At 49.0% G+C, this 26,724-nt stretch overlaps 6 protein-coding genes across 6 annotated transcripts; 4 read left to right on the top strand and 2 right to left on the bottom strand.

The window, feature by feature from the left end:
- Window positions 1-202: 202 nt before the first annotated feature.
- TRUGW13939_05293 (uncharacterized protein) lies at window positions 203-1,949 on the top strand (the record flags this gene model as incomplete). The annotated part of the gene is made up of 7 exons (XM_035488457.1): window positions 203-319; window positions 403-528; window positions 587-661; window positions 1,002-1,245; window positions 1,325-1,513; window positions 1,574-1,777; window positions 1,858-1,949. The coding sequence occupies 7 exons, from the start codon at window positions 203-205 to the stop codon at window positions 1,947-1,949; spliced, it is 1,047 nt and encodes a 348-aa protein (XP_035344350.1).
- A 413-nt stretch (window positions 1,950-2,362) lies between these two features.
- Window positions 2,363-7,645, bottom strand: TRUGW13939_05292 (uncharacterized protein; the record flags this gene model as incomplete). The annotated part of the gene is made up of 6 exons (XM_035488456.1): window positions 2,363-5,986; window positions 6,039-6,621; window positions 6,732-6,876; window positions 6,945-7,370; window positions 7,422-7,512; window positions 7,580-7,645. The coding sequence occupies 6 exons, from the start codon at window positions 7,643-7,645 to the stop codon at window positions 2,363-2,365; spliced, it is 4,935 nt and encodes a 1,644-aa protein (XP_035344349.1).
- A 465-nt stretch (window positions 7,646-8,110) lies between these two features.
- TRUGW13939_05291 (uncharacterized protein) lies at window positions 8,111-10,504 on the top strand (the record flags this gene model as incomplete). Its single annotated transcript, XM_035488455.1, has 1 exon — window positions 8,111-10,504. One exon carries the CDS (start codon window positions 8,111-8,113, stop codon window positions 10,502-10,504), a length of 2,394 nt encoding a protein of 797 aa, XP_035344348.1.
- A 2,603-nt stretch (window positions 10,505-13,107) lies between these two features.
- TRUGW13939_05290 (uncharacterized protein) lies at window positions 13,108-16,360 on the top strand (the record flags this gene model as incomplete). Its single annotated transcript, XM_035488454.1, has 5 exons — window positions 13,108-13,638; window positions 13,714-13,989; window positions 14,049-15,200; window positions 15,256-15,453; window positions 15,500-16,360. 5 exons carry the CDS (start codon window positions 13,108-13,110, stop codon window positions 16,358-16,360), a joined length of 3,018 nt encoding a protein of 1,005 aa, XP_035344347.1.
- Window positions 16,361-16,955: 595 nt separating this feature from the next.
- TRUGW13939_05289 (uncharacterized protein) lies at window positions 16,956-18,278 on the top strand (the record flags this gene model as incomplete). The annotated part of the gene is made up of 5 exons (XM_035488453.1): window positions 16,956-17,091; window positions 17,163-17,297; window positions 17,329-17,571; window positions 17,641-18,011; window positions 18,084-18,278. 5 exons carry the CDS (start codon window positions 16,956-16,958, stop codon window positions 18,276-18,278), a joined length of 1,080 nt encoding a protein of 359 aa, XP_035344346.1.
- A 376-nt stretch (window positions 18,279-18,654) lies between these two features.
- TRUGW13939_05288 (uncharacterized protein) lies at window positions 18,655-24,389 on the bottom strand (the record flags this gene model as incomplete). The annotated part of the gene is made up of 4 exons (XM_035488452.1): window positions 18,655-18,686; window positions 18,742-23,972; window positions 24,029-24,217; window positions 24,277-24,389. 4 exons carry the CDS (start codon window positions 24,387-24,389, stop codon window positions 18,655-18,657), a joined length of 5,565 nt encoding a protein of 1,854 aa, XP_035344345.1.
- Between the last annotated feature and the right edge of the window lie 2,335 nt (window positions 24,390-26,724).

The following is a 26,724-nucleotide window of genomic DNA, read 5'->3' as shown; positions in this document are numbered from 1 at the left end:
CGGCCGTAGTTTCCATATTAGGCAATTACTCGACGGTGCTTTCAATGCCAAGCTTGTTAGGCCGGATGTCGCTGGAATATAAGTTTATAGTCAAGTTATGGCAGTTTCATTTGCTATATTTCTCATATTTTCTAGTGATTTGGATTGAAAAATATACTTTTTTTCCCGCCTTAAAGTTTAACGTGGAGAACGCCCAATCAATATGCATACACCAAATGAAAGTCCGTCTCACAAGCCGCTCAAGGTCCTGGTTATCGGTGCAGGAATTGCGGGGCTCTCTGCAGCCATTGCACTTGGAAAACAGGGGCATGAAGTTGTGGTATGAAAATATGTCGTGTTCTTGCCTGCTTCATTTATTTCGCAAGGATTTCAATCCTGACTGAGCACGCACCTAAATATCAGATTCTGGAGAAATCTCAATTTGCAAAAGAAACAGGAGCAGCAATTCATTTGCCGCCCAACTGTACAGCTTTGCTGAAATGGATGGATGTTGACCCTACTACCTTTGGCGGAACGTTATTACGGGAGGTATGTGATTCTGAGTTTCTGGACTTATAAAGTACTAAGCTGAATACCTCGGTTTCAGATTCACAGATATGACAGTAAAGGAGATCTCATATTTCGAAACGACTTTAGCGATGTCCGCGGAAAATGGCAAGCTGTAAGACTTTGGAAATAAAATGCAAAGCTGTTGAGCTGGACTTACATGTATTCTTTCTTCTAGGAATGGTACTTGGTCCATCGAGTCGATCTACACAACTGTCTGAAGCAGCGTGCATCAGAAACGGCAACATTACATACGGGTTGCACCATTGTCAGAATTGACCTTGATAACTCTCTAGTCGTACTTAATGATGGTCGAGAGTTTACTGCAGACGTATTGTTAGGAGCCGACGGCGCGCATGTACTGTGGCCCCTTCCCGTCTTCATTTCCCCTACATCTCCTACATATTATAAACAAATCATCAAGCGGGGGCTAATGGAGCTGACAAATGCATTAGTCCGTTTTTCGAGAACATGTCTCACCAAGTACTCCAGCTCCACATCCCACTGGAAAGTCTTGCGTTCGGTGGTTGTTTCCGATGGACAAACTGAAATTTTTTGATTCGAAAAAGGATCCTGGAGTTTTCCTCGAATGGGCCGCCGAAGATCGCAGAGTAGTTGCGTATCCATGTGCAAATAACACCATTTTCAATTTATGTGCGTTTATGCCTAGTTCCGAAGCCGCTGTGCCTGAAAAAGGTGGTAAGTTCGCTTCAATTCTCGCGTCCCCCGTCCACCTTAACTTGGCAAGGGTATTGGCTAAGAGGCGTGAGTTATCAAGATTGGCAAGCCTCTACGGAGACAGAAACCCTGGTCAATGCTTTCAAGAATTTCTCGGAGGGGGTGCAAGAAATTATTCTTCAGGCTAAAGATGCGAAATGCTGGGGATTGTACGACATGGGGGATCTTACGACTTGGTCCAAAGGTTGCGCGGCATTGCTTGGAGATGCAGCTCATCCATTCCAACCTTGTAAGTCACCATTTTTGTCCTTTGGTTTTGTATAACACGCCTGATAATGTGATATGGAAGATATGGGACAAGGGGGAGCAATGGCTATCGAGGACGCAGTATGTATAGCAACGCTTCTTTCATCCGGTACCACAGTAGAAAAAGTGTCGTCACGTTTGAAACTATATGAAAGAGCACGACGGCCACGGGTTGAAGAAGTCCTCCGGTATACGCGCATGAACGGACGCGATGAGAACGACGAAAGTAAAGGAGCTCGGATGTCACGTAAGTATTAACTACCCAATCTCTCCTCGAGGAGTAGTGGAAAGAAAGGGGGGGAAAGCTAACATGCTTGTATAAAATAGCGTCTGACATGGTTCATTTCATGAATGTCTTATTTTCACATAATGAAATTGAACATTGTAGTAAACTGCTTGCGGCTGAATCAAGCACTTGAGGTAATCTGATCTCATGTTTATGTTTACATGTACCATAGCATCTATTCAACATTGAATGTCCTATAGTGGATTAGAGTGTGTTTTACATGTATCACACGACATCTGGAACCAGGTGATAGTGGCTCGAGCGGAACGTACATCAAATTTCATGGGTGTCGTTCAAATGGGGTTTTTTTTTTTTTTTTTTTTTTCAAATTCGCCTTCGTCAGTTAGACCTTAAGGAGGGCTGCACTATGTGATATGTCCCGCGAGTATAACAAAGTACTAAACAAGTAACTAAGGTATTTCCGAAAAAGGAAATAAAATGTAACACCAAGCTACTTCAATATCCCGCGATTAAAAAAACACTGACATAGGGTATTATTTATATAATGTACAACGCCCTAGCAAATCTTGAAAAGTATATAGTCAACTAAACATCAGACTCAACAATTTCCACTCTCCCCTTGCCACCGCCGTCTTTGGGATCGATTTCGTTCTGCATTCCCAAAATGGCCCATGCCCTCCCCATCATACCGTAGCCGGCGGATGGTGTTTTCACATGCCCGGCGCCACGGCGAGGGTTATTTCTAGCTTGTTGCTCGCGCAATGCCCGCTCCTCTTTTGCAGCCAGTATCCTCTCTTCTTCTTTCTTCCGCGTCGCGACATCGTCCTTCCATTCACTCCATTGCTCATAACGTTCCCGGTTCTGGAGTACTTTGTATCGGTATGTGGATTTAGCCGGACGCCACGTAGAGCGTTTTGTGTTGGCTGGAACAGTGGAGGCAAGGTCGGTAACGGGGGTTTCTTTAGTCAGTTTGAGCAAATTGTTGAGAACATCGCGGCTTTCCGCAGCGAGAGCATATTTCGCTTCTTCCTGAACAGACTGTTTACCCTGAGTAAGTGGCGCATCCAGCCATGAATACAAGTTCGTCGATCTTTGGATAGAGTAGGGATCGAGGAGGTTGGCGCGGCGATTTTCTTCTCGTAAAAAGCGAACAGATGATTGGAGGCTCTTGATCTCTGAGCGGAGAGCTTCATTCTCGCGCATGGCAGCCAACGTAGCTTCTGTGTCGACAACAACGCCTTCTGCTGTGATGGCAGCAGCTGTTCCAGAGGCTCTCTTGGCGCGCTCGAACCGTTGCTTAAAGTCATCGCGCTCGGACTGTGCCGATTGCAAGTCCTTGGTAAGCTTCTCAACCGATGTCTGTAGTTCTGTTTCCTTCTCTTGCATTTGTTCAAATTGCGTTTCCAGCTCCTTAGCAGCAGAGGCTTTCTTAGAAGCCTCACGCATTCTGGACTCGAGAAGTTCGACTTTCATCGATTGCTCCTCCAGAGTCTTGTCTTTGACGCCTAGTCCAGTGGATGCTTCACTAAGCTCATTTTTCAATCGACGAATCTCCTCATCCGCGTCAGGCGATGTCACTTTATGAGATTTTAACTCCTCTGAACGGGCAATCCAAGGGTGTTTTCCTCGTTCGAATTCGGCCGTATGCGCCAAGTCAGAAGCATGGGCACTCATTTCGTCCAAGTAACCAGACAAAACCTTCAGTTTTGTGGTGAGTAGAGAGAGAGCACTACTGTCTTCACTCTCGGGAGCAGACGTTTGATCGATTGAAACGGCGGTTTTCGACATATTGGCCAAGATTTCATCATACGTAAATGGCTCTACACGGCCCTCTTCTCCGAGCAAGATCGCTACGTTCTCGCCCATCTGTCGAACAAGCTCTGCCAGCTCTTTGGCCGTCGTTTCTGCAAACTCAAACCCTGCAGCGGTCCCCTCTGACAGAGCAAGGGATCTAGAATTGAGTTCCTCTAGTGAACGAATCACTTTCGTAATAACAACTTTCAGTCCGCGGGTCTGTCCCACCAAAGCTTCCGACTTGTTGAAGAAAAACAGTCCCTCTTCATCGTCTTCGGCTGGTGCTGGTACCTTTCCTTGCAATAACGTCCTAAGGCGAGTCAATGCTAGAGCGGTGTGGTCAATATATGTTTGCGTCATCACAGAACGCGTGTGGGTTTCATCCGCATATGCCGCGAGCTCTGCTGGAATGAGCGTTTCAGCAAGATGAGTCATCAGCGCGATTGATCTTTGTAGTTCCATGGCGCATTTCTTTTCATTAAATTCGTTCCTCTTCAAACTTTCGATCCAGTTATTTAGTGTTCGTTCCACTGGTTCCAACTCAAACAAAGCGCGCTCAAAGCTAGTGAATTGTTCAGGAGAACATGAGGTGACAAATTTTGTAAATCTATTACAAACAGACGATATCCATATGGTCTTCTCGATCACCTCATACGATGTGAAGGCACTCTCTAGAGTACCAGGGAAGTGGGCCTGGTCGGCAAGGCGTTCACGAACGGTGTTGGAAATCAAAGACGCTTTAAAACCAACGCGCTTTGCACGCAATACAGCTTGGACGGAATTCTTTTCGGTTTCAAAATATTGCGGAAGATAAAGCTGTACTATTGAGAGATGCTGCGTAGATTCTTCCGCCTCCATGCGGGCCAGTTCAATATCAATTGTTTTGGTCTGGGCTTTTTCCACAGAAGCTTGAAGCTTGAGATTAAGGTCCATCATGGCTCTAGATCTTGTAGAAAGTTCATTGGCTTCTGTTTCCGTCAACTGTTGGGAGGTGCGCATATCTTCAAGGTCAGTCTGCAGGTTGGAGACAAGTTCTCGGAATCGAGACAATGTGTATTCCAAATCTTCAATAACTTCATCTTGCTGGGAAACCTTGCGAGTTTGCTCATTGAAGACCGACTCCCTGTAGTCAAGCTCCTCTTGCAGTTGCTTTTCGGTTTCAATGTGGTTAAGTTCGAGCTCATCGTTGATTTCTTGTAAACTTTCGAGGTCTTCAATAGCCGCTTTTAGGTCATTGATCTGCTCCTGCTGCTGCATATTCTTGTCCGCCAACTCCTCAATCATTTCTTCGGCACCAAGAGCGGTGTCCAGTTGTTGTTTGAGATCATCCACATTGGATTCCGAAGTCAACAGTTTTTCCTTGGTCTCTTCGTACTGAGATTTCACTGTTGCATATTCCTCCAGATCATCCTCCAATTCTTTGATTTGGTCCCGGAGCTCTGTTTCTGTTTGTTGTGTCATATCCCGCAGTCGAATCAAAGCTTCACGCAGCCGCTCGTTGGTCTTCTCCATTTGCAACCACCCCTGGCTTGACTTGTCCTCCGGGCTCATGACCGAACCATATTCTTCATTCTCATCACGCAAAACCTCCACTTCGAGTTGAAATTCCTCCAGCTTTATTTTAAGATCTTGGCATTCGAGTTTAAAGGCCTCGGCAGTCTCTTCAGCCATCTCACGATCGAGGGTGGCCATTTCTAGAATTGATTCATGCTCGGCCTGCTGTCTTTCGGCTTCTTCAAGTTGAGCTTCGGTCTCGCGGATTTTCTTCTTGAGCTCTGTCAATTCAACCTGTTGCGGTTGATATTTTGCCTGCAGCTTTTGGATGATACCCTCGTATTTGTCCCTCTCGGACTGTAGCCGCTCAAGGTCCTTCAACCTTTCCCTATCCTCGGTTCTCTTTTTCTCCAACACCTTGAGCTTTGTTTTCATGTCCTCGAGTTCCCTGGAGGTGGCAGCATTCTGGGGCGTGCCCCTCGAAGTCGAAACAACTCGCGTCGATGTCGTCCGCGGAGGATCTGGTTTGACTGCCTCCGAAGGGGCGGCGTCCTCATCAGGGGATTCTTGCGCCATTTCAAGCGGTGATTCATTCTGTGTACTAGGTTCAGACGTAGCACTTGTTCTGCTTGAACTCTCTTCTATGGTTGTCTTCGACAGGGTTGGGCGAATGGAGGCTCGTTTAGCCGGCGTGTTTCCTGCTGTGCCACTTGAAGACACACCGGGCCTTGTCAATTTTGTTTGAGCACCTGTCAAGGATTGCCGGGACATTCTCGAAGCAGCTGCGCCTGAAGCAGGCGGGCCCATGGATTGACGCCCGCTGATACTAGCTCTAGGCTTCACTGCCGGAGCAGGTTTTGTTGTCGTAACGGACGGCCGGGAGGGAGCACCGAGTTGCTTGGTCGGGGACTTGGTGGGTGACTATCCGGTGTCAGTTAGTTGAGAAAGCAAATTGAAAAGGACGAGGCCATACTCTTAGAACTCGACTTGGGGGTGCTCTTGGAGCCGGAGACGGGCTTGCAGTAGTGCTCTGGCGTCTTGCAGCAGCAGATGTAGCTGCACTCCCTGTCCGTCTCAATGCTGCACTTCCCGCGGTAGAAGCACCCTGTGGTTTACCGGCCGCAGCTGTGGCTCGAGGTGCCTGTTTACTTTCTCGCTTAGGAGCAGGGCCCACGACCGAAGCAACGGCCGAGGGCCTGATAAACATTCCGAATCCATGTTCGCAGTCAAAGTAGCGCTCGCCCTGGACTGAGCCGTCGTTCTTTCCGGTGGGCTCGTCCAGCTCAACGCCAATCCAGTCGCCAGCCGCGAAGTGTGTAGGGCCAATGAACCGTACTGCGGCTTGCCGGCCGTCCAACAGGTTGACAACCTGGCCTTGGGATATGTCGACCATGGTCACCAGGTTGCAGACGCGAGCTTGCGGATTGCGTTGTGGTGAAGCTCCGGGGTTTGTATTGTTGTATTGCGATTGCCGTTCAGGAGCGCCAAGCCCGGCAGAACAACGCGACACCCGCGCAGCCCCACTTATACAGGGGCCGCAGCCAATGATATCGCTTCTGGAATACTTTACAATACGGGCCAATCAAGGTCTGTCTAAGACTCGATTCAACTGTCTCTATACAACGAAAAATCTATCAACAATGTTTAGGCTGTGCTCTTAAAACACTGCGGGAATATTTGTCGGAGCTCCTCAAGACTGCGAATAGTGTGCTTGCAAGCCGGTTTAGCTGGCAATTTGATCATTGGCTCGACCAGGTGTGCCGTCTGCCACCCTCGCTCTTCCGCATGCTTACAGTTCAGATACGAGTCGTCTAAGCAAGAAAGTGGTCAGTGTTTTGCGGCGATATGACGAGATAGGGTATGGAAGGAGGTTACTGACCGACAAAAAAGCAATTCTCAACGCCCTTGGCGCCAGCCTGTTGCTCTGCCTTTTCCCACATCTCCCTGCTGGGTTTACAGATCAGTTTGGGTTCAGCATAGTCGCAAAATGTGATGCCCTCGAAAAGATCATCCACGCCAAGGAGCTTCACGACCTTCTTCGCGTGGTTGACGTAGGCGTTTGTGAGCAGCCAAGGCTTGACTTTGGTTGTGTCGAGGTCGGTGAGCAACTTCCTTAATTTTGGGTCTGGCTTTAGGATCTCATCCAGCGGCAAAGCATCGTCAACTTTTCGGTTAAACTCCAGAGGGTCGACCTTGTGGTGCCGTGTCAGGCCTTCGATGGCGAGGCCATATTCTTTGTAGTACTTCTTATGAAGCATCACCGCGTCGTCCGGGTCGATTGACAGATGGTTGACAAAGAAGATGTCTGATAAGTGTGTCAGTGGCATTTCCAATATGTTTCAAATAGAAAACTCACCAATCAGTTCTTGCATCTTCTCGTGGATTTGTGAACCTAGACCACATCCTTTAGTTGAAGTCGCGCATCCATCGCATAGAGTATCAAACCTCTTGAGTACAGCTAAAACATGACCTGTTAGTGTTGTAATAACAATTTTAACATGCGCAGGTACTTACACAGTTGTCAATGTCAAAAAAGAAGATTGGGCGAGTGTCCCCATCTTGTTCTGAAGTTGAAGCCATGGTTGAGTTATGTATATATTCCGTCGAAATATAACACTGGATCAACTAATCTTGGAGACCGCGATAAGATGAACGTATCAGCACAAAATAGATAGCTAGCGAAAAAAAGAAACAAAATTCCAAGCCTAGAGACCTTTCAGATCTGAAACAGAAAAAGCAAACAGGCAACAAGAACGGACGGAGGAGTCATACGAAATTGGCGGCGGGAAGATGATTTCTGCCTCAGGCATGAAAAAAACCCGCGCGCGCTAGTCAGTTTTCCGTCACTTGCACCTTCCAAGTTCCTCTCTCGTGTTTGATTTTCTCAAAGTCGCCGCCAGACACAGTGACAAGACTGTCTCATATAGGCTACATTCGCCTATCCCCTTGCTATCCAAAGCAAGCAAATGTCCGTCGCTGACATACTTATTATTATTACTGATAGATGCAGCGCCATCAGTGACTCCTTGGAAGCTTGCCACATACATGGCAGCTCCGACGAATCTTTCCGTCCCCGTCGCTGAGACGCGCCTGACGTCGCTCTCTGTTGACGATGAGCTCAAAGAATACGAGAAGATTCTAAGGATAAGCGAGGAGATCTTTGCAGGAACCCACCCGAGGCTGAAGGTCCCTCAGCAATTTGTTCGCAAAGCTCCTTCACGTACTCTCCAGACCCCTGTGGCCTCGGCTGCCATTGAATCCGCGACAACTCCGCAGCCAAAGGCGACACCGTCAAACGCGTCGCTGGTAAAGCCAAAATCATTACATGGAGCTTCTCCAGCCCAAGCTGGTTCAATAGCTCCGCGTCCCGCCGGCGCGAAGTCGCATGTAGCTCCAAAACTCGCGCCAGAGATCGATCCCATATTTCTAACCAAGTCCGATGACCTAGTCCGAGCAGAAATACAGTTACAAAGGAGGAGAGTCGAGAATGCGCTGAGGGAACAGACTGAGCGAACAAAATATGAGACGCGCCAGAAGGCCGTTTCTCAAGATGAGAAGCCCGACTTTGACATTTCGGATGTTTTGAATCAGGCTCTGGAGATCGTTAAGCCTCTTCCATCAGTTTATGATGCTCTAGGCGCTAATGGTACAAATGCTCCTAGCGATTCCTTTGATGAGAACTCCTTGTATTCTAGTAGAGCTCCCGACTCCCCCTCGGGCGGGGACCACGAACAACATGCAGCTGTCCAAGGTACTACTAACATCATTGTTCCATCTCAGGGGTCCGCCCGACCTGCACAAGCAGAATTTTACGAGGAACTGGAAGAGACACAGGATGAACCCGAATACTCTCCTCCGGAACCAACAGAGCCTATGCTGGATGTGCAAGAAGATGACGATTACCAGCCTCCCGATGTACCGAACCCTCGACGTCCGATATATGAGCGACCTCCGAGATATGCTATGCGACAGCAGTCGGTGTCCCCGGACATGAGAATTGTGAGGAATCACATCACTTCGCCTGCAGCTCCACAACCATCGCGTGTTTCACCATTAGCCACTGCTAAACAACCCCCAAGGTTGAGGGCTGCCCAGAATGACTACCGTGAAGAAGGTCCTACAGAGCTGTCGTCTGGCCTGAGTACTCCTGATGGTGCGATTCAGCAATTGATGCCTCGCAAGCGTCGCCGTGTGCAAGAGCCTCGAGCTGGAAGTACAGTGCACGCTATTAACTCCCCCGGACCGCGTATCAAGCCTGAGCCTGTGTCTCCGCCTCCTTTTCACGAGACCCAGCTCTCCCGTGGCCATGTTCGAGAAGCGCCAGTGTACATTGACATTGCATCACCGCAGTACACCCCGTCTAGTGAGCGTAGAGAGGCGATTCCTCGAGAATCCGTGTACGAGCATGACCGATACGGAAGCAGCGGGCGTGATTATGAACCCCCTGCTGAGCCTAGCACCCGGGCAACTTCTCGCCTCAGTGGACGGAGGCCAATGCGTGACACTGAAGATTTGAGGCGGGTGGCAAGCCTCCATTATGCACGGAATCGGGAGCCTGTTTACCGTGAATATGGGGAGCCAGTAACACGGCCACGATCAGTCCGGGCTTCATCTTATGCAGTAGTTGAGCGTCCTCAGCACGAAAAGGCGACGTACTACGAGCCCCTGGTGCCGGCATATTCCAGACACTATAGCCAATACGAAGATTACCCTCCACCTTCACGCGTTCGGGAATTCTACGTGGAGGAGGAACCGCGATATATCGAACCGCAGCCGCGGCGAATCGTTGTCGATGAGTACGGCAATCAATATTACGAGATGACGCCAGCATCGAAGATTCGCGCCATGCCGCCTCCTCCGACTCGGTCAGCAAGGCCTGACGAGTACAACGAGCGAGTTCAGATGCGCAGTGCTAGCGTTCGGGCGGGGTCGATTGTAGACGATGGATATGGCAGCCGCAGATACATCCAGGAGATGGCACCGCCTCCGTCGACAAGCTATAGACGTGTAGCGGAGCATCCACGGATTGTCAGCGAGGGCCAGCGGCCGTATTCACGTTCGGTGACGGAGCACGAGCCGGTGTATCGAAGCGGCAGTGTTGCTGTTGAGTACACCCCCTCCTCCCGGCCGTCTATCTACATTGACGACGATGCGTCTCGGCAACGAAGTATTCGCACATCTAGTGTTCGACCGCCATCGAGCCGCTACGAGGAAGCACGCGAGGTGATTCATCGTATGCCTAGTGTTCGCCCCAATGGACGTGAGGTGAGTGCATATACGGGCGAAGAAAGCCGGCTACTGCCGGAATACGGCGAACGACCGGTATATAGCTCGGTGCGCCCGGAGCACGAGGGAAGATACTATACCGAAGAGGATGGAGCACGAATGGCTGTTGATAGCGCGGGGGACATGGTACACCGGATTCCTCGATACCAATAGTAAAGTCGAGAAGACGGGATGTATAGTGTATACATACGAGTATAGTGTAAACTAGAAAGTGCACACAGGTACTTGAACTTGTGTGAATCATTTCTTGATGTTTTTACATTGATTGCCTACGTATATCAATTGATTTGTTTGACCAATTGGATACAGTGCTAAATTGAATAAACTCACGAAGGACGTCTGTTACAATAATCATGTATACTTGTCATATTGTAGTCTTGACTGTTGCGTGATTCGAGGACCAGAGGACATCAGATCATACAAAGACAATGTCCACTTTCAAAAATGCCAGCATAATAATACTGCCCTCTCATTGCTTCAAAAGTGTTGCGGTTGCATGTAGCGCTAGTCGATCCTCTACTCGATCTGCACCTTTCTCACGAACCGAATGGGGAAAGTACATCTACGGATTCTACACCGTCTCTAGCGCTAGTACCGCGCAGTACGTGGTCGGGCTCAGCTGAGCGGATGGCCCTAGATACTTTTGGGAGAGAGATGGGTTATCATTGTTTACAAGTTGACATCAGACACGAGTACGGAGTAGGCAATAGTGATATGTCAAGGATGATCCTTTCTGGGCAGGTTTTATATTGGTCAATCTGCGAGGGAATTCCAGATGTCGGCTCAAGGTCAAACAAAAAAAGACATTTTAGGAATGTTCAGGCAGACGCAGCTCAGATGGTATGAAAAAAAAAAAGAAAGAAAGAAAAAGCTCACCCCTTGCAGCAAATTTTACCGCCGGACCTGAGACCCGGCAACGGGACCGGCATCAATGCCTTGTTTGTCTGTGGACGTATTTTTACTTACTGTCGTCCCCTGGCCATACACATACATGTACTTACTCCTTACCCTGCTGACAGTTGACCTCGGATCAGCCGGATCAACAAATGACAGATTCTGAGAGCGGGTCGGGCGGGTGGAACTGCTCTCCGAGCCGACAGCCCAGTGATGATTCATGACTTCAGCCGAAGTACGTATTGTATAATAATATAATATCATACTATAGTACTATGTCCAAATTTCGCAATTCATAGGCAGAGGACTGCTTAGACTCATACCAAGCTTCTGCCTGATGGGGGAAAAAAAAACTCGAAATGCATGTAGATCGCGGCGGTCTTTGTCTTTCCATTTGGCCTTGGTTGTTGTTCCATATCCATCCTGCATTCCTGGTTCGAGGAGCAATCCGGCAGAATCAGGAAAAGGGTTATGTTTGTTCGTATTGGTTAGAATCCTGTCGAAAACACTCGACTTCCACATCACGCACGACCCAATGACCTATCGTAGACCAGGACTAGCGCTATCGACGGGGAACTGCTAGCCTCATAGGATCAGAGCCGGCTAAGTCGCAATCTAGTCCTCTCAGAGCCTAGCTCTGGCTTGCCAGAGACTTACACAGCCTCGCTCCACCTGGCGGAGTCGAGAATTCCAGCCTGAGCCCGCTAACTCGTCAGCCTGTCTGCCAGTGACGTTCCCTTTCTCGTCTTGTCCGGCCGGAGTATTTTACCAGGAACTGACTCCAAGCGTGGGGAGAGCATCCTCCATACCTATTTGTATTACCAACATGGAGTGCAGATTATGCACGAGTTGTTTCTCCGCTTGCTGAAGGGGATGGGCCAGCGATTGGCCGGACCGAGGCCCATGGCATCATTGAACGATCATGGCTAACAAGGTTGGCGACGGACCAGACTCCAGACTTCCAGAGAGGCAGGACGAGAAGAACGAAAGGCCGAATCTGGACAGCGATTGTCGTAAGTAGGCTGGGCCCGGTATTCTCCTGGCTCCGTATTGCACTGTCCGGATACCGCAGTGATCAGTCCGCTAGTTAGCGCTTACCAGATCTCAAGAACCAGGCAATTGGGAACGTCAACGCAGTGTGGAAAAAGAGCATAGAAAAGCAATGGTTAGTATCCGTACGTAGTCAATCGTAAATAGAAGAGCAACAACAATAATAATACTGCGTGTCTGTGCAGCAACCTGCCATTTGTGTGTCGGCCGCGCAACCAGGCAGCTGAAAAGCAGCAAGGCTACAAGTGCGCGACAGTAGCCGAGACTAGCCAATAGTGAGAATACAGATGGACAATAATAATAATAAGAAGAAGAAGAAGAAGAATTAGTGCAGAGGACAAGGCACAAAGTGCGTAGTGAAAGTGTGAAACAAAAATAAAAATGGATGATGGAGAGAGAACCGTGCCCCGAACAGGCCTAGCCTCGCGTCGCCGGTCGTCGCCGTTCCTTCCTCGACCCTTCTCTGTTCTCCAGGCCTTCCTCTCCGCCCTCCGACTTCTCTCTCCATCCCACCACCACCACCACCACAAAACCCAGCTACCAGAGATACCCCCTTCCCTTTCCCTTCATATTTTCTGTTCTCGTCGATTGTTTTCCTTGCTAGCTATTTATTGCTCCTCTTTTGTTTCCCCCCTCCCTTCGGTTCTCTTCGATTCTCGTCGGTCCCTTCGAGCTTTCTCTTCCCTCCCTTGTTTCTGTCCGAGTCCAGTCCACCAGTCTGTGTTTTCGCTGCTCTTTCTTCTGTCTCCCCAAGGCCGTACCATCATCCTGGGGAATCAGAAGAGCCGAGACTATCTCTTCGCCCAAACACCATGCACAAGATCTCCAACTTCACCGGTCAAGCTCGCCATGGCTGGGAACGTATGACGCCCGCGTTCGGCATGTCTCGCCCTCACCCTGATATGCACCCTGCTTCGCAGTCTATGCGTCGTCCACACGTCGCCCCGGCCCTGACAACGCCTTCCAACGCCGATTCCACCGTGAATCTATCCTTCAATGTGCCCTTCTCGTCCTGTCTCGCCGGCCCCGATGTCGAGGATATCCTGCACGCCAGCCCCGGCGCTCTGCAACGCTGGACTTTTCCTGAGGGCACCCCCGAAGGGACTCCGATTCACAACTTGCCAGTGCACGTCAGCCATGTTGAGGCTCTGCGAGGACTCTGTCGAACCGCCGCCGAGACGAATAGGCGACTCGAAGCCACTGTCACCACCTCCGAGCCGAAGACCCTGCCTTCCATGCAACGGCGACAGCAGACGTTAGTGACCAATGTCTGTCTTTCTGGAGATGGAGATATTGTTCGGCAGACGAGGGCCAAAATTCTGAACGAGACCCCGATTTCTCTGGTTAGTCGTGTTTACTTCCCTTAGCCAGAGTTACTGATTGTTTCCTGGTTGGTTGCTAATATGGAATGGTCTTAGCGCTGCGCGAATGTGGACGTTGACATGCATCTTATCATGGACGCGTCAACCAAGGGAATTCGCACCAATGTGCTCGAGCACCTGGATACCCTAGCTCAGTACACTGGCGCCGATATTTTCCTTCTCAGCCCGAAGATGGTCGATGCCGACAGCGCCGTCGTGTCCTCTTACGGAGCCGAAAACAGCCTGGAAAATCGCTTTCGTGTAGCTATCTATGGCGACATGGAGAGTGCTGAGCATGCCAAGACAAGGATGCTCATCATGATCGATCAGATTGTATGCTCCTATAACCGCCTGCGTGGTAACCTCACAAAAATTTGCTAACGATTAACTAGCTGAAACGCCATGTGGATGCCATGAAATTGGAACTGACCATGCATACCTTGGTCTGCGGCCGCACTCGTAAAAACATCAAGCTCATCGAAGCCGCAACCAACACCGCCATCTATTTCCCACCGCCTTTCCCTCGCATTTTCGGCTACACGCCCCCGGGTGCTAACCGACGAAGCGAAGACGAAGTATACATCACCGGTGAAAACATGGAAAGCATTGCCAGGGCCAAGCAGAAGCTTCGCGAGCTCGTTATGGTGGTGAAAATCTACGTTAAAGACGTGGTTCTTTCCGCTAGCAAGATTGACAATATCTTATTGGATCGGCTTGACAAAGTCCGAAAGGTCATGGAAGCTAACGGTTCATACGTCCTATTCCCGCAACTTGGTAGTCAGCGTGGCCTTGTTCGCATTCAGGGCACCGAAGCCTTGCATGTCGAGCGAACCGTCCGGGAGATTATGGCATTGGCAGGTCAATTTTACAGTGCTTCGTGGTGGACTTCCGTCCCCGACCCATCTCAAGGTGGTATGCGTCCTCCCACTCCGGCCGAGATTAGACCGATGCTCTCCGATATCTGCACCAATTCCAATGCGGACGTGAGCTTTGAGAACATGGGCTTCTCCATTAATGGATCCGACGATGCGGTGAAGGATGCCATGAATGTCATCTACCAGATGCCCTTTGTCAAACGTGGCCCATACCAGATTCGCGTCAAAATCGAACTCGCCAACGAGCACAAGGAATTTGTCAGCGGCAAGAAGAATGGCAAGATCAACAAGATCATGGGTCAGAGTAACGTTCAGATCATCTTCGATGGATTCAACGAGTACAACTTTTATATCGATGTTTGCGGCACCCAGTATGATGCTACCAAGAACGGTCTGGACTTGGTGGAGCAGGAGATGCCGGCGTCTATCTCTTTCCATGTGCCTGATCAGTATCACAAACGTATCATCGGTATTGGGGGCCAGCACATCCAGCGCATAATGAAGAAGTATTCGGTTTTCGTCAAGTTTTCCAATGCCATGGATCGCGGTGGCATCGGCAAAGAGGACGATGACGTTAAGGTTGACAATGTCATCTGTCGTACCCCAGCTCGCAACGCACAGAGCTTGGATCTTGTGAAGCAGGAGATCATGGACATGGTAGAGAAAGTGGTGCGTCTATGGTAGCTAGATCTATTTTGGGTGGACAATTGCTAATTGAAAACAGGATGCCGAATACGTATCCGAAACCGTTCTTATCAACCGCCTCTACCACCGCGAACTCTTGGCTCGCATCCGTGAGATCGAAGAGCTCGAGAAGAAGTGGAATTGCAAAATCGAGTTCCCTAGTACCGAGCTCGCTAGTGATATTATCACTATCTCAGGGCCAGAGTACCAAGTTCCGCAGGCCGTTGACGCTTTCTTGGTAAGACCGACCCTCTTGTCCCATGTTCCCGAACTAACTTTTGTAGGGCATGGTTCCTGAAAATCACGAGTTGTCTTTCCAAAGCTCGGCAGAACTGCGAGGCTTCTTCAAGTCTGCAGAATTTGCCGATGATGTTCGTAGCAAGCTCAAGGACCAGTACGAAGTCGATGCCACCATTGATACGGCAGCTGAACTTCCCAAGGCTGGCGACGAGTCTGCTCCAGGAACCCCGCCTCCAGAGGACCGCGTTGTACTTGGTTACACGCGGAACAATGCTGGAGGCCTGAAGGATGCGATCGACTTTTTGATCTCCCGCCTCGTCGCTCACGGGCTCGATGCCACAACTATCAAGGGGGCCATTCCACGCCCCAAGTCAGACTCGTTTGAGGAGTCTTTACCTTTCTTCGACTCCAAGTTGTTGCAGCACGCTCCAGCACCTCTCGTCACGGACTCTCCTACGCGTCCCAGCTTTGGAGATGATGTCAGCGATCGTGGATCAATCTTTGAACGGCTCCGTAAGCCCGGCAGCATCTCGTCGTTCTCGTCATTCATTGGCCGCAAGAATCACTCAGCCTCGCCGGCTTCTTTCTTCAAACACGCGTCCAGCAACGCGTCCAAAGCGTCTCTTATTTCTATGGAATCCCGCGACAGCGGTTATCGCAACCCATGGAACGATTCAGGTGTTAACCTCCCCGAGGAAGACCTCCATCATGTGGGCAGCTCCCACAGTCACAACAGTAGCACCAGCAATGGCTGGCCAGCTCGCTTTGACATGAAATTTCCATTTGGTACTGCGCCGGGTGACATCACCCCGAAGCATGACCTTCGCGCTTCTTTTGACTCTGGTCGTCCTAGCACTTCCAATTCTACTTCTGGATACCCGGCCCCGATTGGGCCACCTCGTTGAAGCAACTGATAAAAAAAATTCACCATACCGAGATACCAATTTGCAGCAATATACCCCGCTATGCTTGATTCTGGTTGTTTTGTTTTTGTTTTGTTTTTGTTTTTTTTTTCTGTGATACCACTGGAGCGAAGGACCTGGCTGGGATGGAATAGGGGACAAACAACGCGACGGAGATGATGGCTGTTTTTAAAAAAAAAATGGTGTTGGATGGTTGAGTCGGGTCATGCGAAAAATGAACGAAATATTCAGTTTCAAATACCACGAAACGAAAACTCTTGTTTGGAGATGACTTGTTTTATTTACTATATTATTCATGATCGAACAAGCGATGATTCTGATGTCACCAGTTCAGTAATAGAACGCGTAGTTCATAAGTATCAGTATACCCTTGACCTCGTGCTATACGTATTGTCCCAGGCAGACAGTAGCAGTCAATTGATTTATGAACTGGTTGATAAGCAGACTTGTTACGACGTCATTACTGAGGTTTCAACACGACGTGGTGGGGCACTGTGAGCCCGTCTCTCTACTTCATCTAGCTAGTATCATCTTCCTTTTCTCAATGACAAACTGTCTGTAATATTGATCTCGCAACATGTCGAACAACGCTCTTGTAGTGCGCATGGTCGACGGACAGCCACGGCTATCCAAGGAGTCGGCTGCAATACCTGTCCCAGACAGCAAGCAAGTCCTCGTCAAGGTCTCTCATATCGCTCAGAATCCGACGGATGGTATATCGCCTCTTGTTTTTGCCATTGAATAGCTAGAAAATCTTTGCTGAGACAGCGCGTTTTCTCAACAGTGCAGTCATTCGACGGAAATGCATTTGGAGACGGAGCAATTCTGGGCTGCGACTTTGCAGGAGAAGTAGTCGAGACAGGCAGTGAAGCAACAAGACTGCAAAAGGGCGATGTTATCGCTGGTCTTGTTTGGGGAGGTGAGAGATCAACTGATTCCCTAAATCACAGACGAGGAGCTCATTCAATTGTGCTTGCTTCTAGGCGAAATCAAAGGTTTGGGGGCATATAGTGAATATGTTCTCGCGGACGATGCCATCTCATTCAAAGTGCCCAAGGGAATCTCGCCGGCCGAGGCTAGTACAGTACCTCTTGCGCTGACCACGTCGTGGCTCGCTCTTTTCTCAAAGGGGTGTCTTGATATCGATCGAAGTAACGCCGGAGGTGTTAGTATCCTCGTATGGGGAGGGAGCTGTAAGCCTTTTTTTTTTCCTGCTGAAATTGATCATCTTACATACAACATCTGACAGTGTTTCTTCCTAGCAAGCGTTGGTCTATATGCCATCCAGCTAGCAGCATTATACGGCATGAACGTGATCACCACATGCAGTCCACGCCACGAGAAGCTGGTCCGGTCATATGGCGCAAACCACGTCTTTGACTATCGTGCAGAGGAGGAAATTGTTAGCAAGATCAAACAGGCTGCTCCAAACATTCAGTATACATTCGACACAATCGGCAACACATCCTCGTCGACTATCGCTTCACTGGCGATGCATGGTAGCGGAAAGCTATGTACCGTTCGACCGGGCAAAGCAAATACGGATAATGTTGCGTCACAAATCGCTGTGTCAGATGTACTTGTCTGGACTGCGTTTTTGAAAGATCATAGATATGGCAGTTTTTATTGGCCTGTAAGTCGAAACCCTAAGGAAAAGTAGGTCTGTTCATTATTTGTTAATGTTCTCTCTCTCTCTCTTTCACAGGCTTCCAAGGAAGACTTTGGGCTTTCTAGGGAGTTGTTTGATAAGCTGCCTGGTTGGCTTACTGCCGGTACTATCAAGCCAAATACTGCAAAGGTTCTCGGGGGATTGGATGATGTTCCCAAGGGGTTTGATGAGCATCGTGCAGGCAATATTTCGGGATACAAGATTGTTTATGAGCTCAATACGGCAGTTTAAGGAAACAACTAGTAGTGGTGTTATTTGGGCTGAAACTATCATGCAAAAGCCATTTTCAATGCATTGATCTTTCAATGCTTGCTCAATTGTTTATCTGCGCTAACAACACTACTGCAAGTCAAGTCTGAGCAAATAAATCGATGTCAATAAACAAGTATTAATAGGTGATGCTTATAGTTTAATCATACACAATGCAAGAAAGAAAGTATAAATCCCCCGTATGTCGTCAAGGCTACAAAAAAAGAAAGCACAACAGACAAAAAAAACAGACAAATATGCTCCCATCAATATGAATGAACCCCCGCTATTTTGGAAAAACAAAAAAACAAATGACTAGAATAGAGAAGAACGATTATCAGATAGATTTAATATAAAATCACAGTTGACCAGAGAGGATTGCTTCGGTTGCTAAATGATATAAACGTTAGTATGAAATTCAATAAATTATTACAAAGTATCTTACCAGAGTTGATGTATGTACGCTTCGAGTCGAGGTTGACTTCAAACCGCCTTTCTAGTTCTACTTTGACTGCCTTCTTCGTGATACTCATCAAGTCCGATGTGTTGAGGATCTCGCGAATCTCTGCGAGGATGGCGTCGTCGCTAGGCAAGCCGGTAAGATCGCTCAACTCGTAATTTCCGGCGCCGCCGAGCATCTCCGATGGAGCGAGCGACATGCGCGATCCGAAGCGAGACGTGAGGTCAAGCTGGGACATCGGGCGAGACGCCGGGAAGTTGTAATCGGTAGCTGCTGGGTGGTAGGATTTGGTACCGTAGGAATAGCCAGACACTTCCGAGCGACTGTCGTCTCGTTGGGACTGTGCTTCCCACAGTTCGACTTGGTATTCCTCCCACTTTTTCTTCGGAATCGAAGCAGGATCGAATTTGCCCTCATCGGACATGACAACTTTCTTGCCCTTTTCACCGGTCACGACACGAGTATTTCCCCAAGAGAAGTCGTCCATATGCCAGAAAGAATACAGAGGTAAGCCTAAAGCAAAGACGGGTGTCGCAAGAATGTAGATAATCATCCAGCCAACCATCTCCCACTTCCGGCGGAGGATGAAGATGATAGCTTGCAATCCGTAAACTGCTCCAAGAAGAATGAACGAAGTAAGGGGTATGTTTGATGTGTCAATAATCAACCAGGCAATGAGGTAACCGATGTAAGCCACAGTGACTGGCTGAATGACCGTACTCATAAGATCAATGAACACAACGAACCGCATACTGAAACAGCAGAAACCACAGAGTTGTTGCAACGGTATCAGTTCGATGAGGTTGTGCACCGTTGAGTTGATCCATCGACGACGTTGAGACAAGAAAACAGTCCAACTGTCAGGGGCAATGGTCCATGCGTGGGCCCGGAAAAGATATTTGGTCTTATACTTCGAATGGTGCTTCAAGAGCAGGGTGGTGAGATAACGATCTTCACCTAAATGCAAGAGGTTCTTCATGTGAAGTGTATCAACACGAATTTCTGCATATGATTCGACAACCTCCTTGCTTACGAATAATGGCTTGCCAGTGTCTGCCGATCTGATGCGATACATGGTAAAACAACCGGGTAAACAGGTGATTGAGCCAAACAAACTTTCGAAGGCCTTGATTAGATTGTGAGAAATGTAGTATTCGTAAACTTGAATCATCGTGACCATGGATTGCTTCGCGTTGCTCAAAGATGTCTCACCACAAAGACCAATGATACGGGTATCGGCGAGGAATGAGGCGACCATTCGCGTTGCAGAATCCGGGGCGACGACGGTATCGGCATCGACCTGCAGAATGAATTCGTAAAATGTTGGATTTACCCCAATAATATTGCGAATTTGGTGGTACATCTCCAACTCCATAGGGCTCATCGGAAGGTTGTAATGGATACGGTTGAGGAAGCGCATGAGGATCATTTGCGAATCTCGCTTGCCACGGTTTCCAGGGCGCGACACTTCAGAAGGCTTTCCGACCTTGACGACAACCATGAAAGGCACAATGTGTCCTTGCACCTCGTATAGACCCGAATAGACTTTGGCCATATTGTGCTGTTTCATACCCTCGCCCAGACTCTCGAAGCTCAAGGGTTCCGGATCCACGGTTTCTGGGACCCCCAAGATATCCAGGACAATTCGTGGAGTTGGCCGATCGTTGCCCTGACCAATAATCATACCGTCACAAAGAACAAGAAGCAACTTGCGCTTGTCATCATACTTCATGCGAGCCATAGAGTCAATGGCACGTCGGAGTGATTCTTCATCCTCGGTATAGGCTGGAACTTGACAGATGATAAATTTATCCAGGTTTTCCGGTATGTTCTTCTTACCGAACTGGAGAGCAGCAAGGAATCTGAACAGGATGACCAGAGCTAGGAACACTGAGATGGCAAGAATGAAATAATTAGCGAACTGGCATTGCACCGAGTTTCGTGTATCGACTTTGCCAACGAAGAAGAGGTTATCCATGCACAGTTTCATGCGTTGGCGAAGTTCGTTGTCTATTTTGAGCTCATTCCAATATTTCGTAACATCTTGACCAGACTTATCAGAGAACAATTCAACCACGTACGGAGACATGAAGTCCGTGTTCACGTCCGTGGGTTTCGATTGGCCGGGAGGAACAAGTACTCTCCGGCCTCCAGCTACGTAGTTGGTGAAATCATAAACGTTGCCGTTGATACTTGCGACCGACTTTGAATGTTTCGTAGCTAAAGTTTTCATGTACTGCTCGCTGTAGCCAATATAGCCCTTTTTATACGAGGCTTTCAACATCATCATTTGCTCAGCAAACCAGTCCGGGCGGTAGTCATCGTAGAAGTAACGGAAATCATGGTAATTGGCGTTGCTGTCTGATGCACTGATAGTTGTAGCTGAGCCGGTGATGTTGACTGGTGTGAAATCAAGTTGCACAGATGGGTCTACAGTGCCGTTAACCCCTTGGCAGAGGGCCGATACCTGGACAGGAAAGAGTGCTGTAGCATCGATACCAGCGTATTCCTTAAACGCAGAAGTTGGGATGATGTTTTTCGGATAATGTGCCGGGACAAAGGCGTTGAGATCGAACACCACACCCCGAATAGCAACATATGACGAGTGACCATCTGCACCATTGTTGGATGCCAGCTCAGATGCCGAGTAAACGTATTGATGGGGACAGATTAACATTGGGAAGCCAACGACGAAAAAGATGGCAATAGCGCAAGACAGCCAGATCAGCATGTTGATGGCCAGCTTTTCACGCCAAGCCATCCTGACGTCCTTGCGTTTCATTCTCCCGACAAACCTAACAAGAAACTCGGGGACCCAGAAAGTCATCATGTAGACGATAAATAGCCAGCGTTTACGACTACCCGAGTCGGCAACCTCGTCAACCTCCTCCATCTTGCGTTCCTTGCTCTTCTCTGCCATTTGCTCTCTCGTCTCGAAGTTTTTGAACATGTCACCGGAGTTGAAAGCAGAGGCACCGGCATCAGAGCGACCATCGATATCACGGCTGCCAAAATAGCCGCCCTGCTTCGTCTCATCGCCGTAGATAAAAGCGCCGCTTGGGGTATTTTCCCCAGAGTTGATTAATCGGACTCTAGCGTCAGAATATGAGCCTTGTGCTTGAAGCATCGCGTCTCCGTCCTCGAAAGAGTCGGCTCGATAGGACGGAAGAACTCGTTCACCCAGCTTAGAAATATCGGCCCAGCATCGTTCGCTAAGGAAAACACCGGTGCTACCAACGCGCGCCTCATTTCCGGGCCATTTGCGTTCATCCAAAACAAGTTCGGCTTTTTCCTTATCACTGCCAACCACGATAGCTTCGGCTTCTGCCAGGCCAAGGAACTCAGCGAAAGGAAGAAATATAGTAAAGTCTGCGTTGCGTAATCTTTGGCTTATTTCAGCAATGCCGAATGTCTGTAACTGCATACGCACACACTTGCTGTCGAACTGGTTGGCAATTCTTCTGTCATTCGGCTTCAAACAAAAGACGAAATATGGGTTGAGATTTGGTGTTGTGAGACATTGCTTGATGATTTCAAGTGACGATAGGAATTGGCCCGCAGCGCCTTGTTCGGCGCCTGTGCCGTTGTTTTTCTTACGCCCGGTCACGCCAGTCTTGGTGCTACCATTGTGACTGTCGCTGTCATCATCGTTATTAGCCCGAGGAGCAGATGCGGTGAGCCTAGAGGACGCGTTGAATTTACGACGCGCCATACTCGGCATCCGCATTGGCTTAGAGCTGACCTGGGCCTGGACAACAGCGGTTTTCTCCTTGGGATGGGTCACTTTATGCAGTGCTTTCTGGCCGAAAAGATCGCGAACAAAGTCGCTACGAGTAGTATTGATGAGGTTGACGAGATCGCCTGAAATGGTTTCGCCGTTTTCTTCGACCAGTCCATTGACGGGATATTCGATTTCACCGGCGAAATGCCTTATTGTAAAGGAAGCGTTCGTGCTGGGGGCAGTGAAATTGCTTCCGGGCATTTTAGCCATGCTGTCACCGACCTCAATGGCAGGGTTTTTGTTCTCAAATCTCTTCTTCATACTCTCGAGCATTTGGAGATCGGTCTTGCCACGGCGGGCTTGATCATCAATAATACTTAGGAGACCATTACCCGGTTTTAATAAACCGCGAACAGCGTCGGAATTGTCAAAATAGCTTGTCGCGGGGACACTGACTTCTTCGCTTTCCAGAAGCTCTGCCTTGTTCGCGAAAAAGCTCTGCAGGCAAAAGTTATACAGACTCTCCACGGCAGCGTTATTGAGAAGCTGGTCGAGGGAGGATCCGGTAGAGGAGGATTGCGCAAAGCCAGGGAAGTCGATAATGGACACAGTGTTGGCGACACTATCCTCGACCGCACAAGTCCTCTGGTTGATATTCTCAATGACATATGCCACCAACAGAGAATACAAGGTCCGTGCAAGTTCGTCGGCGTTTTGACGAGCACCTTGGGGGTCCAGCATGACGGTAACACGCTCTCGGTGGAGGGTCTTGCTCTTAAGACGGAAGCTAACTTCTAGATCTTCAGTGCTGAGACCCAAGAAAGCAGCAATACACGCCAAAACTTCCTTGTTCTTGACCAATGTTACGGTCTCACCGCCTTCGTGAGAATAACCACCACTTTCCTCGGCTCCAGTTGTGGTAGACTGGCCTGTCATGAATTCGAGCTGGCCGAGATGGAGGATGGTTGCCAAAATTTGACAGATTTCGGCGATTTCACTCCGGGGAAACTCAAGTTTTCGTAGGGCGGTCTTGAAATGCTGGAAGCCTTCGGCATCATTGACACCGACCTTGAGCTGGGTCGGGTGGCCAAGATACCGCCATCGCTTGTGGTTGCCCCCAGAGGCAGATGGAATACCAGTAGACTCGAGTCCTAGATGGGATTTCTCGGCGGCACTTGTGCCAGCAAGCAGGTAGTAAAGCACATGGATGCTGCGTTCGCCGGTCGGGACGGATGTGATTCGGTTTCTCTCTAGTCGATGATCGAGAATTTTACCACCGATCAAAGTCGGGTTGGTCGAAGACGAGTCATATTGTAGCTCGAAAAACAAGCCGGCCTTGGAGGCTATTGGTGTTGTGACAGATTTCGTAGTGGTGAGGGAGTCGAAGACAAAGGCAGCAAGAGATAGCTTTGTCGACAAGGGAGTAGAAGAGAACGAGAGGAAGGAAGATAGAACATGGGAGCGAACGGTGGTCTTTCCGGAGCCGGATTCACCCCTGAGGTATTTATTAGGTGACTTGATTGTTTGATAACGGCCGGGGTTGCAACTCACAGAAACACAACTGCCTGGTTTTCCCCGCGAGCTCCTAGTCGAGCAAAGGCGCGTTTCGCTAGATCTTCAGCTTCCCCCATAGCACTCCCCTCTTTCCCACCATCTGGCCCTTTGGCCGACGAAGTGTACGTGTTGGTGCATATCAGGGCTTGTGAGGAAAGACGTGCGGTGGGTAGTGAAACATGAAATCTAGGGTTAGAAATAGAGGGTTAGCTATTATGAAGTCGTGATACGAAGGACTGACTTACCTGCTGGCCAAATGAGCTGTCAAGTGGGTGTCTGACTGTAGGTGTGACGGTAACGAGGGCAGTGAGGATTGAGCGTGCGAAGGAGCATTTCCGGCAAAAGAATTGAAAGCCATGGCTGAGGGGCGTGTGTATCAATTCGACACAAAGGCCGATGAGCTGAGTTGTCGGAGCAAAGTCGTATGGCCAAGTCCAACCCGTGGAACAATCTCACAAAAAAGTGTACAAGCGGCCACGCCTTTTGCAAGCCGCAAAACTCGCAATGAAAGGCTAATTTTGGAGAGATGAAAAACGCATTAGGCGATGCTGAGGATCACAGTCCCGCACTGCAAACCGGACAACTACGTCTGGGGGATCAGCAAAGTCGGGTTTGGAGTTGATGTGTTGAATACAAAGCGAGGGTGGTGTCCGACGGACAGAATGTTGTCCCAGGAACAAGACGAGAGCGCTGAAAAGACGACGACAAGCAATATGGCGGGGTGGGAGATGGGGGATGCACGGTGAAGACGACAAAAGGTAGAAAATAGCGAATGTCGGTCGGTTGAGGGTGGTGGAATGCAAGTTGCGATAATTCACGATCTGCACCGGAGACAACAGCTGTTTGGGCCGAGAAGACCGCGGCGGCGTACGGAGTACTGTCATGACGATACGGTACGGAACACTTTGTTCTCCATTCCTGGGGATTTTATCTCAAATAGGGAGATGTACTAGCTGTACGGAGCAGTATGTGTACGGGCCGGCAGCCAATGCGCGGCGGTGGATTACACTAGCGCGGTCACAGGTACGGTGGGGCAGCGGGTATCGGCCAGTCTGGCTGCGCTAGCCGAGACTATGTGAGACCCGTCCAATGGGCTTGTCTCAGTGTAAGACATAACTTACAAGTTACCATACGCCGTACTGTCCATACTGTATACCTCAGTACTCCTTCTAATAATAATCACTTAGCGCCCTGCTAGTGTTACTGTTGTTATTCTTAGGATTGGAAGAGCAAAATTTTTCTTTGATGGATGACCAGCCAGTTCAAGGGGCTACCAGCCGCAGGTGGCAAAACAAAAAAAAAAACTAAACCATGACCTGTCCAGAGCACGAAAAAAGAATCTCATATCACTTTTCGTATACAAACTATTGTTTTTTTTCTTATTATTATATTTCCGTTTCTAGGTCGTTTCGGCATGGTGGATGTCATGGTTTAGAGAGGGAAATGCGAATTCCCTTCTAGAATAATTACTATTGAACAAGGCCAGCCATGGAAAGATCGCTTAGTGTCGATGTATATACTCCGTACCGTACGGTAAGTATCGGCGATCCGTGGTCCAGACTGCGTGGTGGAGCGCGCCGCCAAAGCTAATCGCGTGTCGCCCAATCGGGCATGGCGGCCTTCCAGCCTCAACTATACATAACAATAATATTAAATATTAACTATTTCCGTGGACAAGAAAGAGTAAGGAATGGGCAGAGACATGTTTCGTACATTTCCGATCCGTGCGAGTTGTCTTGCAGCTTGCTGTCACTTTGCTGACAGCTGAGGGTGTGTTGCATCCCACACACTGGCAGACAACAAGCCCCCTGTTTCTGCAGCATGCCACGCTTAGAAAGCGACCCACCAATAGCAGCAGCATCTAATAATCAACAATAGTGGAATTCCAAACAAGGGGCATCGCATCGCTTTTTGCCTTTCGACAAGTCCAATCACACCACGCGCCCCTGACCAGTATTGTTGCCACTGAAATGTGGCCGCTACCATCCGAATTGTTTCTCCGTCCGATTTTCTATCATGCCACTCTATTCTTGATTCAGATGTCCCTAAATCAATAGATGATGACAGCACTGCCTCGGTGGAAATTTAATTCCCTGCGGATCAGCACATAATACAGAGGTGTAATACATAGTTAACTTATAAGAAAAGTGACGGTTGTCTCAGCCTCGCCCGAGTTTCTTCCTTAAATTACACTAGTCTCACATGTATCCGTATTACACTCCGTATCGCTTTCCATACGCGCTGACACCCCGTCAACAACCGTACTCCGCAGGAATCTTTCGAGCTTCGCCAGAACACTCCAAAGAAAGTCTACTCTGTTCTATCATTCTCCGTTGCTTGTGCCATCCTTCTTGTCGTCGACGTCTTTTTTTTTTCTCCTTTAGCTACCATCTCGTTTTCTTTTGCCGGTGCATCTTTCTCATCCCCCCGTTTCACCGGCCACACTCGCTTCCATACCACTCGCTTCATACGATCGGAGTGATCGTCGCTGCCCGTTTGCCGAATCCCCTCCTCGACTTCGCCATTTCTACTACTTCAGCCAGCGTTAGGCTCTTTGCTACGTGCGACAGGCAAAAAAATCTGCTCAGGATCCTTTTTGGATTCCTGCTAGAGATTGCCTGAAGTTTCTCGTCGCTGGTGTCCCAAGGGACAGCAGCACCTTCCCGACGGTCATCCACACCACGATCTCGACC

This window comes from Talaromyces rugulosus, chromosome III, assembly GCF_013368755.1.
Source record: "Talaromyces rugulosus chromosome III, complete sequence".
NCBI classification, from domain to species: Eukaryota; Fungi; Ascomycota; class Eurotiomycetes; order Eurotiales; family Trichocomaceae; genus Talaromyces; species Talaromyces rugulosus.
This window is presented reverse-complemented; position numbering and strand designations above follow the sequence as displayed.